Genomic DNA, 17,260 nt, shown 5'->3' on the forward strand with positions numbered 1-17,260 from the left:
ATGCAGAGCTGAGAAGGAGGCTGCCCGGAGGTTTAATCGATCCAGCACTCCAATCTCTCTCTCTCTCTCTCTCTCTCTCTCTCTCTCACACACACACACACACACACACACACACACACTTAAGCATCTGTCCTCACCGGGCAATGATGCCGACAGCCAGGGCGAGGCCCCCAGTCACACTTAGTGCCATGATGAGGAAGGTATATAGAGGCACAGCCGCAGCGTCTTCCACTGAAAGAAAGGGAGACAAACAGGATGCAGAGCTAGGCCAGGGCTAGGCAGTCTCGAGCCAGAAATGTGTGATCATCATTTTTGCCCTTCCCAAGTCCTTGAGATGGGGCGAGATATTAAAACACACACACACACACACACACACACACACACAGCCAATGGTTTGAATTTTGAGACACTCCCTTACAGGATATTGAAAAAGAAATGGCAAGGTGAGCCCTAATAAGACCCTGCAGTAACAAAGTTGTCCTCTCCTTGCATGAAGCATTCATTTCCCCCCTCCTTCGTTCATCAGCTGTTTGAACTTCAGTGAAACCAACCATTACAGTGTGGTGTTAGCGGTGGGATTTGAATTCCTATCTATTCCCAGGAGCTATTGTGGCTTGTGAACTCAACCATCAGAGGGCTGTCGTTAGACTGTCACTCAGCTTGATGACTGGTCTCATATGACCCCAGGCTGGCTAGATTATGTTTCTGGGCCAGCTGTCCAGAGCAATGGGTTTTCCAGGTTGGTATAATGTGGTATATAGAGGGTGAGGCAGGAATTCCATGGTTCAGAAATTGCCCCGACAGCCACAAACTCTCTAAGCATTCTTAGGCAAGCCATAAACACTCAGCCTCAGTTTGCCATCCCCAGTAATATGAGAACACCGCCTTGAGGGGCATGTTTGGTGGCAACGCGAGAGAGGGCCTTTTCGGCGGCCGCTCCCAGACTGTGGAACTCCCTGCTGAGGGAGGCTAGGTTTGCTCCCTCTCTGCTTGCCTTCTGCTGGCAGGCAAAGACCACTTTATTCAAGAAGGCCTTTGGCCTGGTGGATTGGGTACTATTTTTAATTCTTTCTTTTTCTTAATTTTTCCCTGTAATTATTATGTTTTTAATGTATTGTTCTTGTTACTGTTTTAATCCATTTTAATTGTGTAAGCTGCCTCGAGTGCCATTTTTTGGTAGAAAGGTGGGCTACAAATCAAATCAAATCAATCAATAATACTGGCCTACCTCATAGGGCTATTGTAAAAATTAATGGATATGAAGTGCTTTGAACACCAGAAGTTCTATAAAAATTAGGATGGCCTGGAAAGCTGCCTGAGCCCGCAGCACACCAGTAGGGCCCTGTCCCAGACCCCTGTTAATCCTCCCCGTACCCCAATCAGTGTGGGGCAGCTAGGTTTAGCAACACCCCGGAGGGTTGCTGAGTTGGGGGAGTGGAAGCTGGTGGCTCCATTTTCGGTGGGGCTGTAAATCCATTCTGAGTTTCAGTCAGAACCAGCCAGAACTCTAAAGGAGCTATTCAAGGTGCTGAACTGATTTGGGGGATAAGGTTCAGCACCTTGAATAGCTCCTTTAGAGTTCTGAGTGGTTCTGATTGAAACCCAGAATGGATTCACAGCCCCACCGAAATCAGAGCCTCCAGCTTGCACTGAGTTGGGGGGCAGAGTGAGAAAATTGCGGCTGCTGGACCCAGCTGCCATCACTGCTGCCAGATAATTCTGCTGGTGCTTGCCCTGATAGGAAGAAGCAAAGGGGACTTTGCCCAGAGCCTCCACCAGACAGGGGTGCAGTTTGGTAATTTTAGACTCTGGGCTTAAAAGGGCTGTTGAGGTGGCCACGTGCATTACTTCTCTTGCTTCAAAATGTGCTAAACCACCCCTGCTGCTGCGTTCAGATCCCCCTCCTGGCTGCTCAGTCTGGTGAGCGGGGGCCCAGACACCTGCCCCAAAGTTCTGACCTGGCGACGCCGCTGCCCCCAGCTTTCCTGGCAACTTAGTGTCTAGCCCCATGTTGTCCTGGCCAGAGATACAGCAACGCGTTGAGACCACAGCGGGGCACAGGTGCTCACCTGCCGGCTTGTCCGTATTGCTGGGGAACTCGGGAGCCTGAGGCCTGTTGGTCCCGACAAAATAAACATCAAAGGGGAACTGCCAGATAGAGAGCAGAAGAAGGAAGATTTGGTTGGAAACCCCTGGTTGTTGAACAACGACGCAGCGCCCTACTGTATGAACATAATGGTTCTGCCATTGATCAGTTGATCCCAACATACCTCTACTCTGAATCGCAGTGGCTGTCCCAGATCTCAGGCAAAGTAGGGTTGTCCTTGGATAACTTTTAGCTAGGGATGTACAGATTTAATTAAATCCGTTCCATCTGTGTCTCGTGAATTGTCAGGAGTCTTTCGTTCTATTGGCCTCTCATTTGGGATTAGATTTTTTTTTTCTAGAGTTTTGTTCTAGAAAATGCACGTTAACACAAGTGCACATTAGCACACATGCACATTGGCACAATCGTGCACACGCACATTAAAATATTAGCACATTGTAACATTAGCATGTTAGAATATTAGTACATTAGTGCATGTGCACATTAGTGGACATGCACATTAGCGCTAATGCGAATTAGCACAAATCCCCCCCGAAAGTGTAAAACCATTCCACAAGTCCATGGAATCTGCTTGACTTGGAAAAAGCCGGTCCACTGTGAAATCCACAGGTCAGATTCATAGAAATCAGAACTCGTTTGAACCTGTTGTGGATTTCTCCAACATCCCTCCTCTTACCTGAAGATGCTGGGGACTGAGACCAGGTGTTCTGGCCTGCAAGAGGGGCTGTGCAATCAGCCCAGCAGTAGCAACCAGAACACCTGCGGGGCTGGGAAACGGGCCTTGGAGAAGGGCGCCAGCTGTGAACCATCCAACCAAGCACAATGACCCTTCTTGGACCAGTGAGAATTTTGTTTCAGTACATTTTTTTATGCGAATTTTCTGAAATTTGCAAATACCATCATATTTGGGACAGAAAGGACTCGAAGTTTTAAAAATTTGAAGGTGGGAGAAACCAAAACGATCAGATTTCTCCGTCCAAACCCAGGGGGCCTTTGAGTGCTCAGCTCTTAAAAGTTCGGGTTTGAATCCTTGTGTATTGGACCATGCTAGTGCTGAATTGGGATTGTCTCTTTTTTCCTGACAAGCTCATCTTTAACAGCATATATACATAGAAATTAGCATATGCAAGTTTTATGCAGAGTTGTAGACTATGGGCCTGGGCCCCAATTCCTTTAAGTGCCTAGCAGAACCCCTGTCTGAGACTTTTTGCATGCAAAGTGGGCACTCTGGCACTCAGCTATAGACCCTATGCTCTCTCTGCATCTTGGAAACCAAAGAATAAGCACACAAACTCTCTCTCTCTCTTCTTTTATTTTCGGACTTATGTACCCCTCTTCAGCTTCTGTTTTCAAAAGGGCTCATCTGGGAGCCCCAAGATCAGGACTGAAACCCAAAGAGTAACGGCATTTTCGTTTAGGCGCTCCTGTCAGGCGAAAAGAGGAACAATGATTTCATATGGGACAGCGGCCAGAAAACAGGGGCTGTCCCCAGGAATAGGAACTTTTGAAGTGTACCCATTTTGCCAGTACTGCTGGTCTGCACTCTTCTCATTTGAATGTTGCCATTTCTTCAGTGAGTTGTGAAGTGTTTTATCTGAAACCGCTTTGGAAAGGAAAGAGGGGCACCTAAGTCTGAAAATAAGGTGTGTGTTGTTATTCTTTGGACTAAGGATAAAATGGAGAGGAGGGGGATCAGCTAAGCTGCCTTGGGTTCCTTGCAAGAGGATAAAGGTGGGATGTAGCTGTAATACATAAAAATAAAATATAAGATGCAAAGAGAGCAAAAATGGTTGGGGTGTGTAATTCACTCTCTGTATGCAAAAGGTCCCAGGTTCAATTCAGTTCAAAGGAGGTTTTGGCCCTTGGGGTGAAAAAAGTTCTACACCACCGATTTAAATCAACAGAGGACAGTGTCTCTTGCAGAGGAAACAAATATAGTACATGGAATAGAACTTAGTAAGTGGTCCTGAATCAGGGTGTTGACAGCACACCCCATTTTTCACCTGTGGAAAGTTAGAAGAAGGTATGAACCCAGCCGGAAAGGGCTGGACTCCATGACACACAGGAGAAATGCAGGACTTAATTTTTTTTTGCCTTGTTTATGAAATGAACCTGGAGGGAGGAGGGCGATAAATGGACAGCCCTCAGGGAGGTTGTTACAGTGCCCCGGGGCTACAGCCCCAAAGGCCCTGCTTCTTGGGGGAAAGGCTCACCTTCGAGACGGACGATGTGGTTTCCAACTCAGGGTCGTTGACTTCTGAAATGTGAACAAGACAAAGGAGGGATTGAATGGAAAGCAAGTCGGGGAAATGGGGGAGTTATCGCAAGGCAGAGAGGGTTAGCGTGTGGGGGACTAGCAGCTTTGCCTTGCCAGGGGGAATTACCAACCTGTCCAGGGCAGCCCAGTAATTTCACGGCTCCATTCGCTCCAGCTTCCATGGTCGAATTCTTCACGGCCTCGCACCTGGACAGTGTGGTGGAGGCCTTGCAAGGCATCGGAGATGGTGTAGGAAGTGACCCCGTATGGAAGGGGGACCTATCGCCAAGAGAAAGGAGAAGGGCATAGAGCACCGGCTTTGAAAGCAGAAAGCCCCAGGTTCAGGGGCAGAAAGATCCCAAGTTAAGCCAGATAGGCCTGGGGCAAACTCCTGCCTGGTGGCCCTCACTTCCACAAGATATAGCGATGGCCACCAATTTGGATGGCTTTAAAAGGGGGTTGGAGAAATTCATGAAGGATAAGGACATCAACAGCTCCTAGTCCTGATGGCTACATGCTACCTCCAGTCTCAGAGGCAGTCTGCTTATATACACCAGGAACATGGGCAGGAGGGTGCTGTTGCACTCCGGTCCTGCTTGTAGGTTCCCTATGGGCAGCTGGTTGGACACTGTGTGAGCAGAATGTTGGATGAGATGGACCCTTGGCCTGATCCAGCAGGGCTCTTTTTACGTTTTTATGAAATGTAAAGATGTTTCATAAAAACGGGCTTCTGCCAATCAGCATAGACCAGGGCTGGGCAGAAGGTAGATCTCCAGATACATTGGACTTGAACTCCCATCAGCTCTGACCATTGGGGCTAATGGGAGTTATAGTCTGACAATCTCTGGAAAGCTACAGTTTCCCCACCAATGGCCTAGGCAAATCACACTCTGCTTTAGAAGCCTGATCCTGAGTCAGGAAGGCTCATCTAACCCAGGGGTGGGTAGATGGACTCCAACTATAGGAGAGCTATGTCCTAAAGCAGGGGTGGAAAGAAGGTGGATCTCCAGATGGTTTGGGGACTTCAACTCCCAGAAGCTCCTGCCAGCATGGCCAAGGGTCTGGAATGCTGTGAGCTGAAGTCCAAAACAGCTGGAGATCTACTTTCTGCCCACGCCTGGTGTAGACCAAGAGTAGGTGACTCAGTGCTTTCCAGATATTGTGGACAATAACTTCAGTCATCCCTGATCATTGTTCATAGTGGCTGGGTGTGATAGGAGCTGTCATCCAAAACATCTGGGAGCACCAGAAGTGGTAGTCTCTAAAACATCTGAAATGGAGAAGCTGGAGCCCTGAAGCTGTCAGAGGAATCTGTCGGGGGGAGGAGTTTGCCAAGCTCATATCGAGTCAGGCCAGCTCATGGATTTTCCATGTGTCTTTAAATGTATCGCAATTTGTGCAAATTGCAGCCACCGTTTGCATAGTTTGTGTAAATTGTGCTGTAATTTGCATAATTTCTGCAAATTCCGGCCATAATTTGCATAATTTGTGGAAACTGTGGCCACAATTTCCACAAATTATGCAAATTTAGGCTGCAATTTGTGCAAAGTACGCAGACTATGACCAAAAATTTGTACAAATTAAGCAACTTGCAACTGCAACTTGCGCAAGTTATGATTTATGGGGGGGGAATCAAAAAAAGTTCCCAGATTTCAGGAAAAAGACTGTGGTTTGGCTCACAAATGCAAGCTGAGCTAGGGGCACTGGGGAAATCCAGCAAGCCCCCAAAGCATCGGATTTTCCCGCAGTGGACATCCCTACACCCTGCTAATAAAAAATGTGCTGGTGCTGCATCCCTGAGAGCCCCAGCTCCATGACCCCACTGCCTCCTCCCCATCCCACCCCTATAGTGATTCAAACCCAAGGTCAGACCTCAGAGTAGGTTTGTGAGTTTTCTGCCCGGTAGCGTAGCTGGAACTGGAGACGGTAGTAAGTGGAACCCCAGGAATACGGGTTACGCCACATCACATGGAGCTTCCGGGGGGCCTTCTCCACGGTGGTCACCACAACGTCTGCTGGTGGATCTGGTTTCACTGCATGTTGGTGGGGGCGGGGGGGGGAGGAAAAAATAAAGCAGAAACATTTACAGATGAGAGAAAGAAGCCAGGCCACATGATTTGAGAGCAGCCACCCATGGTGGTATGAATTCACCATCGATATTCTGGCATCCTATTTTCCCACAGTGACCAGTGGGACGCCCAGAGGACTTGTAGTTTCTGCCCCACTCCCTGTTAAAAATGGAGGGTCTGTTTAGCCGTACACATAACACAACAGAGGTTCTATTTGAAACCTCCATCTGAAAATGGAGGTTCTGTTTAGCCGTACACATAACACAACGGAGGTTCTATTTGAAACCTCCATCTCAGAATGGGAGGTTCTGCTTAGCCATCCACAGAACACAATGGAGGTTCTATTCGAAACCTCCATCTCAGAATGGGAGGTTCTGCTTAGCCATCCACAGAACACTAGGTTACAGGCTTGTACTCTGAATGAATGGATCTGGGAAAACAACGCCACCTCCCAGTCTGATATCTGCCCCTTGTCAGCCCATTAAAGATGCCATTTTTGTGTGCAAAACATTGGGTTTTGCATGTGTGGGATGTCCGCTGTTTTTATGTACCTGAAGAAATGAAATGGATAGCACCAGACAAGATGGAGTGCAGAAGCACTTTGGCCCAAGGGCTGAGTCCCATTTCAGCACTCTCGGGGGCCACATTCCAATGGTGGGGGGAGATGAAGGCAAAAGAGGGCGAGGCCAAAGATAAAATGGGTGGGCCAGAACTACCAGCATATTGTAGCTTGAAGCTCTTACTGCCGGGAAGGAAGCCTCAGGAGAGGCACTTCGACCTTTTAGAATGGATCTGATGTTCTGTATCCCTGTTTGACTGCTTTGGTATTTCTCTCCTTTAAAAAATATTTTTAAATTATTGTTGGCACTGCTTCTAAATTCTTTTTGTTATGCGTTTCTTTACTGGTTTTATGGCCTGTATTGTTATTAAGTGTGTCATCCTGACAGCTTTGATTATAGGGCGACTCATACATGGAATTAATAAATATTATTCTTCATTTAAGCATACTGAGAATAACCCAGGGTCTTTGCAACACCCAGATCTGCAGAGGAGGATCTGAGGAGGCAAAATTCATCTTTCGTGCCTGCTACGCATGACAAATGCGACACCCCCGCTGCGTTTAGGCCTGGACTAGCAGAGGTACGCACACAGAGTGTCGGTCCTGAGAAACGTCTGCTTGCTCATGGAGCCTGCCAAGTTGGCTACGCAGGTGGACACCAGCAAGAAGATGTCTTCATCGTTCACTCCGGTGAGGCGGCAAGAAAATTTCTGGGACTTAGTGTAATAGCGGCATCGCTCTTCAGTGTAGTTTCCCCCTGTAAACCTATCAAAGGTGGAGTGGGGGAAAGAAAGACGCATAAACATACGCAATACTCAGCCGGAGCAATGTGTGCTGGGAAAAACTATCCCAGAAGCCATTGCAGAATACGAAAAGGATGGCACTCACAAAAACACTGTGGGCACGGCCACAGGTCAGGTGATTTGTCCTTCTAGCCCAATCTTGTTCATCTTTCCTTGGCCTACTGTCCAGGCAAGAATACAAGTATGGCTCTTAAATTTCCATAATAGAATGTCAACCTTACTATCTTCTCATCTGGTCTCTTTGGTCTACGGCTCACCTTTAAACTTTCAAAAGTGAGTTGCTGCTTTACACAGACTGGGTTCAGACAACACAATAACCCACACTCAAGGGTTGAGTAAGGGTTGAGTGTAGGTTGTTGTTGAACCATGGGTTGCTGAAATGTGGGTTGTGTTGTCTGAACCCAGCCATGCTACCAAACTGTAGTTTGTTCACCACAAACAACCCCTGAAGAGAAGGCATGGTTTATTGTTGGGTTGTGAACTTTGGGTTATTCAATGGTTTGTTATCTTGGCTGGGTTCAGACAACATGATAACCCATGGTTCAACGACAACCCGCGGTTCAATGACAACTTACACTGAACCCATACTCAACCACTGAGTGTGGGTTATTGTGTTATCTGAACCCAGTCATACACTCGCTACAGCTCTTGATAGTGAGCTGATTTCGATCCTGTCAATGTCTAAACCACCATTAATCCTTCTCATGTATAGGAAAGCTTCTTTGATTGATACGCTAGCTACCCATTCATCGAGATTTTCTAGGCTGTATCCATGTATTAAGACTGACCGTCAGAAATCTAATTATTTGAAGGCAATCACCTGAGCTCCACGCAGAATTGTCTTTAGAGAACCAAGGTTTAACATTATGCCTTCTGCCTTTCTGGAGGGTCATTATAAGAAATTACTTTGGAACAGCGTTTCTGTGTGTTCTGTAAAACAGCTATAGAGGACAGTCCATTATATCATCCAGTGTCCCCTATAAAAAGACCTTCACAAAAAAAACTGTCTGAGTTTAGTCACAAGAAAAGTTTTGTTACATCAACTGAGTTTGTACGCTTTTTGTTCTTAGACAAGGGCAATTAAGTTACGACGCGTATTTCTTTATTTGCATTGGCAGCTAGGAAATTGAGAGTCCAATTTGTGACCCAAATTTGAATGTCGTCATGTTTGTAAAGGCTTACAGATAAATAAATAAAATTATCGCTCTCTCTTCCATCCTTTCCCCAACTTGGTGCTCTCCTGATGTGTCAGACTATAACCACGGTCAGCGTCAAGGGTAGGTTTAGTTGGACACTTGCTGAGGTCCCACACCCCAGCAGGGGTCCAAGGCTCAGACACAGAGGAAGAAGGGTTCTGTCCTGCATCCAAAAGTTCAGAGATCAAGAGATACCCCTTGCATCTCTCTCTCTCTCACCCACCCACCATGCTGTCCTCTCTCCTGCATGCTCTCCCCTACGCCCATACCAGACCAGCAATAGCGGGAAGTTGCAAACTGCTCACCCTTTTTGCACCCACATCCTGGCCTTGGTGCGAGGCGATATCTGGTGTGCCACCTTCCACTCACACAGGATGTCTTTGGCTAAACTCCTCCGGTGGCAGATGAAATCTGGCATTTCGGGAGGTTCTGGGAAGGGAGAAGAGTCTGTCACAAGAGGGAAAAACACTCCGTGCTGGCTCAGAGGCACAAAGGTGGAAGTCCGAGAGGCCATGGGTGAACGAGCCGAGGGAGAATGGGCACAGCAGAAGATGTGATAACAGAGGGGGTGGGGAGACAAGAAAGAGCTGAGCAGAGGTTTGGCTGAACAGAACTTGCCGGTTCCCCCTTCCTCCTAATCAATGGTGCAGGCGCTCATCACAACAGTCCCCACAGCCACGCCCCCAAGGAGAGGCCCAAAATGCAGGCAGCTATGTAGATCCACATCAACAAACCAGTTCAAGCTGTTTCCATCTCCACCAGGAGCAGGCCTTCTGGCAAATGGCAAATGTTACTGCCCATTTAAGTCCAAGCCAGCCCAAAATACTGTGCATCAAAACAGGCAACAATATGTTGTCTCTGGGAAAATATATTTCCCCCCAGTAACTGTGAGGATTGCAGCTAAGCTCACAGGGAAAAGAGCAGTCTGAGTGGGGTGGCAGACGATATTAGCGCCTCTCCTGATCAAAATGTCCTGGCGCTGTGTCCCTCTGAGCCCCGCTCCCCCTACACCGCTGCTCCTAACCCCTAAGAGTGGCACTCACCTTCTACCACGAGGCGATGGGAGCGAACGAGGCGGCCGCCAGCATGGCAACTGTAGTGACCCGAAGCATTATACTGTACCGATGACAGGAAAAGACTGGGCCCTGGAACCGCTTTCCAGTGTGAACTCAGATTCCGCCCTTCGAACCTCCAGTGCACTGCAGTGGTGTTCTCTGACTCCCCCTCCAGGCAGGGCAAGGAAACATTTGCACCTGGCGGGCAGATGATTGGATTGAATGGTGCAGCTGCAAAAAAAGGGGGGGGGAGAGATGGGAATAGGTGACAGATTTCCCAGCAGGGATGATGGGAGTTGCAGTTACACATCTGGAGGGTGCCCGCTGGTTTATTCTTCCCTCATCCACCCACTGAGATGTACACGAACACAACAGAACTTAATGAAATATACAGAAATCAACATATGGAGAGAGAGAGAGAGAGAGAGGATGCAGCGACAAATTGTATCATCAAGTCAAGACACTTCTAATGTTCAACCGAAATCTACCCTCTTGGCACTTAAACCCTCTGGGGCAAAAAGGGGCATGTCTTTGTCCTCTTTTATGTGGCAGTGCTATCAATCTCCCCCCCCCCCGCCCCGTGCACCTGGTTTTCTCTTAGGGCTTGCTTTCTGGACCCCTGACCATTGTCCTGGGCCCTCCTATGAACCTGTTCCAATTTGTCTACACCAGGGGTCCCCAACCTTTTTGGATCCATGGACACATTTGGGAATTTGAGAAACTGCTGTGGGCACCACCACAAAATGGCTCCCACAGAGGATGTGGCTAGTCACATTATTTATTTATTTATTTATTTATTTATTAAATTTATTAATCGCCCATCTGACTGGTCACCCAGCCACTCTGGGCGATGTACAACCCACCATAAAACAATTTAAAACAATAAAATTTTACCATATTTTTTTTTTTTTTAAATACCCTAACCCACCCCAAATGCCTGCCTGAACAACCACATTTTTAATGCACGACGGAAGCTCATTAAAGAGGGGGCATGGCGGAGTTCCCTAGGGAGGGAGTTCCACAGAGTGGGGGCCACCACAGAGAAAGCCTTCTCCCTCGTCCCCACCAGTCTAGCTGTCCTGGCTGATGGAACAGAGAGAAGGCCATCTGAGGCTGATCTTGTTAAGCGGCCTGTCTGGTGTTGCTGGAGGCGCTCCTTAAGATGGCTGCTGTGAGAGCCTGGCTAGTGAAAAGTGAGCTAAAGGGGTGGTGAGGGGGAGAGAAATAGTGAGGCTTGAGGCTGGGAGGGAGGAGGGAGGAGGAAATAGGAAAGCAAGGGGTAGGGGGGAGAGAAAGAGCAAGGCTAGAGGCTGGGAGGGAAAGAAACAGTGAGCTAAAGAGGAGGGCGAATAGCAAGTCTAGAGCTGGGAGGGCGAAACAGCAAGGCAAAGGGGAAGAGAAAGAACAAGGCTAGAGGCCAGGAGGGGGAGAAAGAGTGAGCTACATCGATCTTAAAATGCAATGCCCCAAACTGGACACAGTACTCCAGATGAGGTCCAAGTAGCACAGAATAAATTCCATCAGCTGCTTTAAAGTTTCCATTTTGTAAAAGGGTCCCTCAAACTCACTTCAAAATTACTGGCACATAGTCAACTGTTTTGAATGCCAGAATTCCAGAAACGGTTGCCAAACCACGTGTCAGATTGCTGCTCAGAGGAATGGGATTATGTCTGTTCAAAAATGTGTAGGAATGTACTAGATGTGACTTCTAGAGAAAACTTCTATAAAACAATATATATGTGGTATTATACACCAGCCAGCATCTCTAGGATGTTCCCAGCAGTAACAGATAGGTCCTGGAGGTATAATGATAGAGGAACATTTACCCATATATGGTGGTATTGTAATCCTGTTAAGGAATATTGGAAGAAGATAATAAACAGCATCAAAAAAATTGCAGGCTATGAGTTGCGATTAACCCCAACAACAATATGCCTGGGTCATATTAAAAATCAGATCCCTAGAAATTTTGTGGTGATGGTGAGGTATATATTAATCACTTGGCAAATGTTTGGTGAAAAACTTATGTACCCATTCTGGTACAGTGGACAAAGATTTGGACTGCTATGGTGAGGAACAGAATAACAAGCTGCTATGGGAGGGAAGAATGAACTTCATCCAGACTTTCCCCAGAAGTTGTTTGTTTGATAACATTTCTAATCCACTCAATAACTAATGTTTTCAGGGCAGATTACAAACAGTTAAAAAACTAAAATGCCATAGAACAGTTAAAAATATAAAATACAATACAAATATTCAAAAGGATAAAATACAATATAATCCAAAATGATAAACAGGACAGGAATTGATAAAACAGCAATAACAAACTAGAATTAGGTCTTTGAAATGCCTGGGAGAAAAGAAAGGCCTTTGCCCAGTGCCGAAAAGACAACAACGAAGGTGCCAGGCAAACCTATTTGGGGAGTTTATTCTATTAGTGGGGTGCGGCTCTCTGTGCTGTAGCCACGTGCCTAGCTTCCTTTGGCAAGATGCCCTAAGGGTCCGAACAGGTACACGCGGGAGGAGATGTGCCTTTAGATCCTCTGGAATATTATTGGAATATTGATTGATTTGATTTGTACCCCACCTTTCTACCAAAAAATGGCACTCCAGAATAGGTTCCAGGCAGGTGATTTAGCAACTATAGATATACTATATAGGTGTTAAGCTGAAGTATGGTAATTGTCTTGAATGACTGTACAGGGCAACAAAAAAAGAAAAAGGCACATGGCTTGTCAAGAAATACCACCTGTAAAGCGTTGCATTTGGGAGCAGTCAGAACCTCACCTCTACATCCTTTCCAATATTTCACAGACAAAAAGAGGCCTATGCTCCCCCACCCCCATTCTTAGACCAAGTGTCACAGCTGAAACCCACAGAGCCTGTCACAATGACATATTGTTGAAGTCTTCCCTGCATGGGATGCTGTGTTTATTTATTCTTCAACAGCCTTTCATTGACTAATTTCAAAACCAAAAGGGTCTTTGATCTTTGGATTAAAAATATCCCAGAAAAACAAAGTCATCCCACAGTGCGTTCCTGAGAGCTGGAAACACACCTCAGCCGTGGCCGTGTGCAGAATGGCAGGCTATGAACTGTACGTGGACGGTGTTCATGTAGCGTACGTGCGCTTGCCTTTCCATACATGTGTACCAGGTTCAAGATGCACCCATGCATAGGATATGGCAGTAGAGCTAAAACTAGCCTTCTCCTCCAACCTCATGCCATGCATATGTGTTGGACATCAGCCCCAGCCACCATGGCCAAAGGTCAGGGATGCTGGGAGCTGTAGTCCAAAATATCTGGAGGCTATCAAGTTGGAGAAGATCGAGAGAAACTCTGAAGGATGGCAATACAGGAAATAAAGTTGGCTGACAATTTCATTTGGTTCACAGTCAACATCGCAGTCAAGTTTGTCAGTTGAAAAATGTGCACACATAAATGTGCATATTAGGAAAAATTGCACACAAAAGGCACATATCCGGGCAAAGTGTGCACAAAATCAAGACGTGCTAAGGGGAGGAATGCACATATTTAAAGGAGTGTAAACAAATTAACTTATATGTAAATTAAGTTATATGCAGAGTACATCATGAGAAACGCTGGGTTGGATGAATCACAGGTCGGAATTAAGATTGCTGGGAGAATTATCAACAACCTCAGATACGCAGACGATACCACCCTAATGGCAGAAAGCGAAGAGGACCTAAAGAGCCTCTTGTTGAGGGTGAAAGTGGAGAGTGCAAAAGCTGGTTTGAAACTCAACATTAAAAAAACGAAGATCATGGCATCTGGCCCCATCACTTCCTGGCGTATAGAAGGGGAAGAAATGGAAGCAGTGACAGATTTTACTTTCTTGGGCTCCAAGATCACCGCAGACGGTGACTGTAGCCATGAAATTAAAAGACGCTTGCTCCTTGGGAGGAAAGCTATGGCAAACCTAGACAGCATAGTAAGAAGCAGAGACATCACCTTGCCAACAAAGGTCCGTCTAATCAAAGCTATGGTTTTCCCAGTAGCAACGTATGGCTGTGAGAGCTGGACTGTAAGGAAGGCTGAGCGCCGAAGAATTGATGCTTTCGAACTGTGGTGCTGGAGAAGACTCTTACGAGTTCCCTGGACTGCAAGGAGGTCAAATCAGTCCATCCTACAGGAAATCAACCCTGACTGCTCATTGGAAGGACAGATACTGAAGCTGAAGCTCAAATATTTTGGCCACCTAATGCGAAAACTCCCTGGAAAAGACCCTGATGCTGGGAAAGATTGAAGGCAAAAGGAGAAGGGGACGGCAGAGGATGAGATGGCTAGATAGCATCACCGATGCAATGAATATGAACCTGAGCACACTCCGGGAGAGAGCAGAGGACAGGAAGGCCTGGCGTGCTGTGGTCCATGGGGTCACGAAGAGTCAGACATGACTTAAGGACTGAACAACAACAACAACATCGCAGTCAAGTTTGTCAGCTGAAAAATGCACACACATAAATGTGCATATTAGGAAAAGGTGTACACAAAAGGCACATATTCGGGCAAAGTGCACACAAAATCACGACGTGCTAAGGGGAGGAATGCACATATTTAAAGGAGTGTAAACAAAAATGCACGTTCCAGGGGAAATGAGATCCCAAAAAGTCTATGCATTTTAGCACAGACTTCAAAAAACTAAATTAGAAAATTGAAGAGGAGTGAACTGAAGAGTGGAAATTTGGCAAACTGAACATAAGCAAAAATGACAGATTCAGACGTGGCCATAGTTCAGTGGTAGCTGCTCAGACCCTTAGGTCATTTGCAGAGGCCATTCTCCAAGCGCCACCCCGAAAGGAGGTTAGGTGAGTGGTTATAAGAGATACGGCTTTCTCGGGTGTGGCACCCTAGGCTGTTATCTTTTTGGCACCAGGTGAAGAAAAGTCTTTTCCTCCCAGGCATTTTGGAGTTCAGTTCATTTTTAGATTTGATTGCTGTTTGTCTACATTTTATGCCTGTGGTGTGTGTTGCTTTCTATTGCAATTTGATTTGTTTAGTATTCATAATCTGCCTAGGGAACGTTTGTTATTGGGCAGATATTTAAAATATCAGAAATTAAATAGAATATGGCAGTAAATAAACAAGCTCTAGAACCGTGCACTAACAGAACATTTTAACAAGGCAACCCCAGCAATCAAAACCAGGGGGGCGATTTTTCCAGGCCTGTGGAGGCCAGAAAAGAGAGAGTCTCCTGATAAATTGGGGTCGTTGGCCTGTGTTGCTTTCAATGTTTTCCGGGTACCACCCACACCAAGTGATGGCTTTTGCCATGGCCCTCAGCCATGTCCTTTTCACTGTTGCTAAGCAAACCTCTCCTGGAGGCCAAGGTGGCTTTTTGTCAATATTTGCTGTGAGGGCAAAGCAGAGGAGGGGAGACCATGCCTCACGCAGAGTTATCAACTGGCCAGAGTTAATTAAGCCACCTAGCCGATTTATTATTTCGTTTACGACTACAAGTGGAGAGCCCTCCACAAAATGTCGCAGTATATCTTCACCCCTAACCTCTGGCCCACTGGAGTTCCTTCGATGGCCTCACCCCCCTTTCCTCCAACCACAACTTGTTTGGTGGTTTGCTATTAAAGGGAGCAGTATTTGAATGCCACCTTACTTCCAAGGAGCAGCGTACATGGAGTTATCTCTGTCTCGCTGTTCCCATTTATTTCCTTTGAGCATGTGCAGGGGAACCTCCTGACCAATTGTGCCCCTTCATCTATATAAACATGGAGAGACTTTCTTGACAATAAGATGCTTTTAGGTATACAATAAACATTGTTTCTATGGGTCCAGTCTCCATCACCTGAATGGGAATGAGCTAACTATCTTCTCCATCACCACCATTGCCATGTCTAGGTCTGAAAAGAAGATGGTGGCCCAGGCAGCCTTTTTAAATTGTGCACACTTGGGTGACACCTGCACACTTTCCATGTGCCCACATGCAGTGCACAAGCAAGATGAATGAAAGTAAATTAAAATAAAGTAACATAAATGGCCACAAAATAATTAAATAAGTGCAGGAAAACCTGCCCACACCCTATGTTCAGCCTTACTGGCCCTATCATAGGACTGCCATCAAGGCTAAACAGATTAATGGGCACAAGAGACAGGGCCTTTTTGGTGGTGGCCTCGTATTTCCAGAATTCCCTTCCAAGGGACATACAATTGGCTCCAACTTTTCTGGCTTTTAGACGGGCCTTGCAAACCTTTCAGTTTGTTGTTTTGTCCTGCTTTGAGTTAAGGATGCTGTGCTGGATTTTAAATGCCCCCCGCTCCAAGCCTCAGTCCACTGCACCCACCCTCCTGTACATGGGCCACGCTGCTTTGGCTACATAAGAAGCACCACTCTGAGAAATGAGGTTCGCTCTTCGCATATACGACACAGTGCCTACAAATGGACCAGAAACCAGCACAACTGGTGCTCCGAATGCCCCAGTTAAACCAATGTCCTGACTCTGCGTAAGGCAACTTATGTGTGTGTGTGGGGATTCTTCCTTTAGTCAGGCTTGAACCCACTACTGATCAACTCCACTGAGTAACCCGTATTCTCGTATTCCGAGAAAGGAGGAGGAGGAGAGAGGATTTCTTGCCCACCTGTTTTGCCCAGTTGTTCAACTCTCCCTTCGGGAAGGGAGAACAGGCCCGGCTGGGGGTGTTAAGCGGCTTGGGAAAAGGTCATTGGCAGAGCTGAATGTATCATTGCATGAGTGAATGAGCAACAGCTCCCCACCCTTCCACCCCCGCCTGTCCCCTTTCGATGAAACTGGACGAAGACCTGGAACTTGATGAAATGTCAACAGCCCACAGCAAACAGTCCGTGTGGCTGCTTCCTCTCGGCACTGGCCCGTTTTGCTCATCCTGGGCCTTTGCCAAGAACAGTTGGTCCCCCGGCAAGTGAGACTCACGGATATCTGCTAATCCCCAGCCCTCGCGGCGCATGGACAGTGTTAGGACGGTTCTGTTGAGGGCAGCATGCCAACACAGCAGTGCTAACTGAATCTTTAAAAAAAGAAAAGAATAAAGGTGGCGCTCACTCAGGCCTGGACATCACGCCGCCTGCCATGCAGGCTTGGCTTGCTATGCATGGATGCTTCAGGGGCTGGTGGCCGTTGGCTGAGGCACACGCTTTCCTTCTGAGAAATGGCGGGGACGTGGTGTGATAAGACTAGGGCCGGGGAGACCTGAGTTCAGATCCC

General features: G+C 46.9%; 1 protein-coding gene across 1 annotated transcript in view; it reads right to left on the minus strand.

Annotated features, from left to right (window-relative positions):
* IL6R (interleukin 6 receptor) overlaps window positions 1-17,260 on the minus strand; it is a 36,787-nt gene that overhangs the window by 9,859 nt on the left and 9,668 nt on the right. The window contains exons 2-9 of the mRNA XM_084824715.1: window positions 10,035-10,277; window positions 9,297-9,420; window positions 7,582-7,757; window positions 6,237-6,397; window positions 4,496-4,643; window positions 4,321-4,364; window positions 2,070-2,148; window positions 138-231 (exon numbers count right to left, since the gene is read on the minus strand). Coding sequence (XP_084680841.1) covers window positions 138-231; window positions 2,070-2,148; window positions 4,321-4,364; window positions 4,496-4,643; window positions 6,237-6,397; window positions 7,582-7,757; window positions 9,297-9,420; window positions 10,035-10,277 — 1,069 coding nt within the window. The remainder of the gene's footprint in view (window positions 1-137; window positions 232-2,069; window positions 2,149-4,320; window positions 4,365-4,495; window positions 4,644-6,236; window positions 6,398-7,581; window positions 7,758-9,296; window positions 9,421-10,034; window positions 10,278-17,260) is intronic.

The sequence above is a fragment of the Heloderma suspectum genome, chromosome 17, assembly GCF_057233095.1.
Source record: "Heloderma suspectum isolate Gila_16-S chromosome 17, 16-S_ref, whole genome shotgun sequence".
In the NCBI taxonomy this organism is placed as follows: domain Eukaryota; kingdom Metazoa; phylum Chordata; class Lepidosauria; order Squamata; family Helodermatidae; genus Heloderma; species Heloderma suspectum.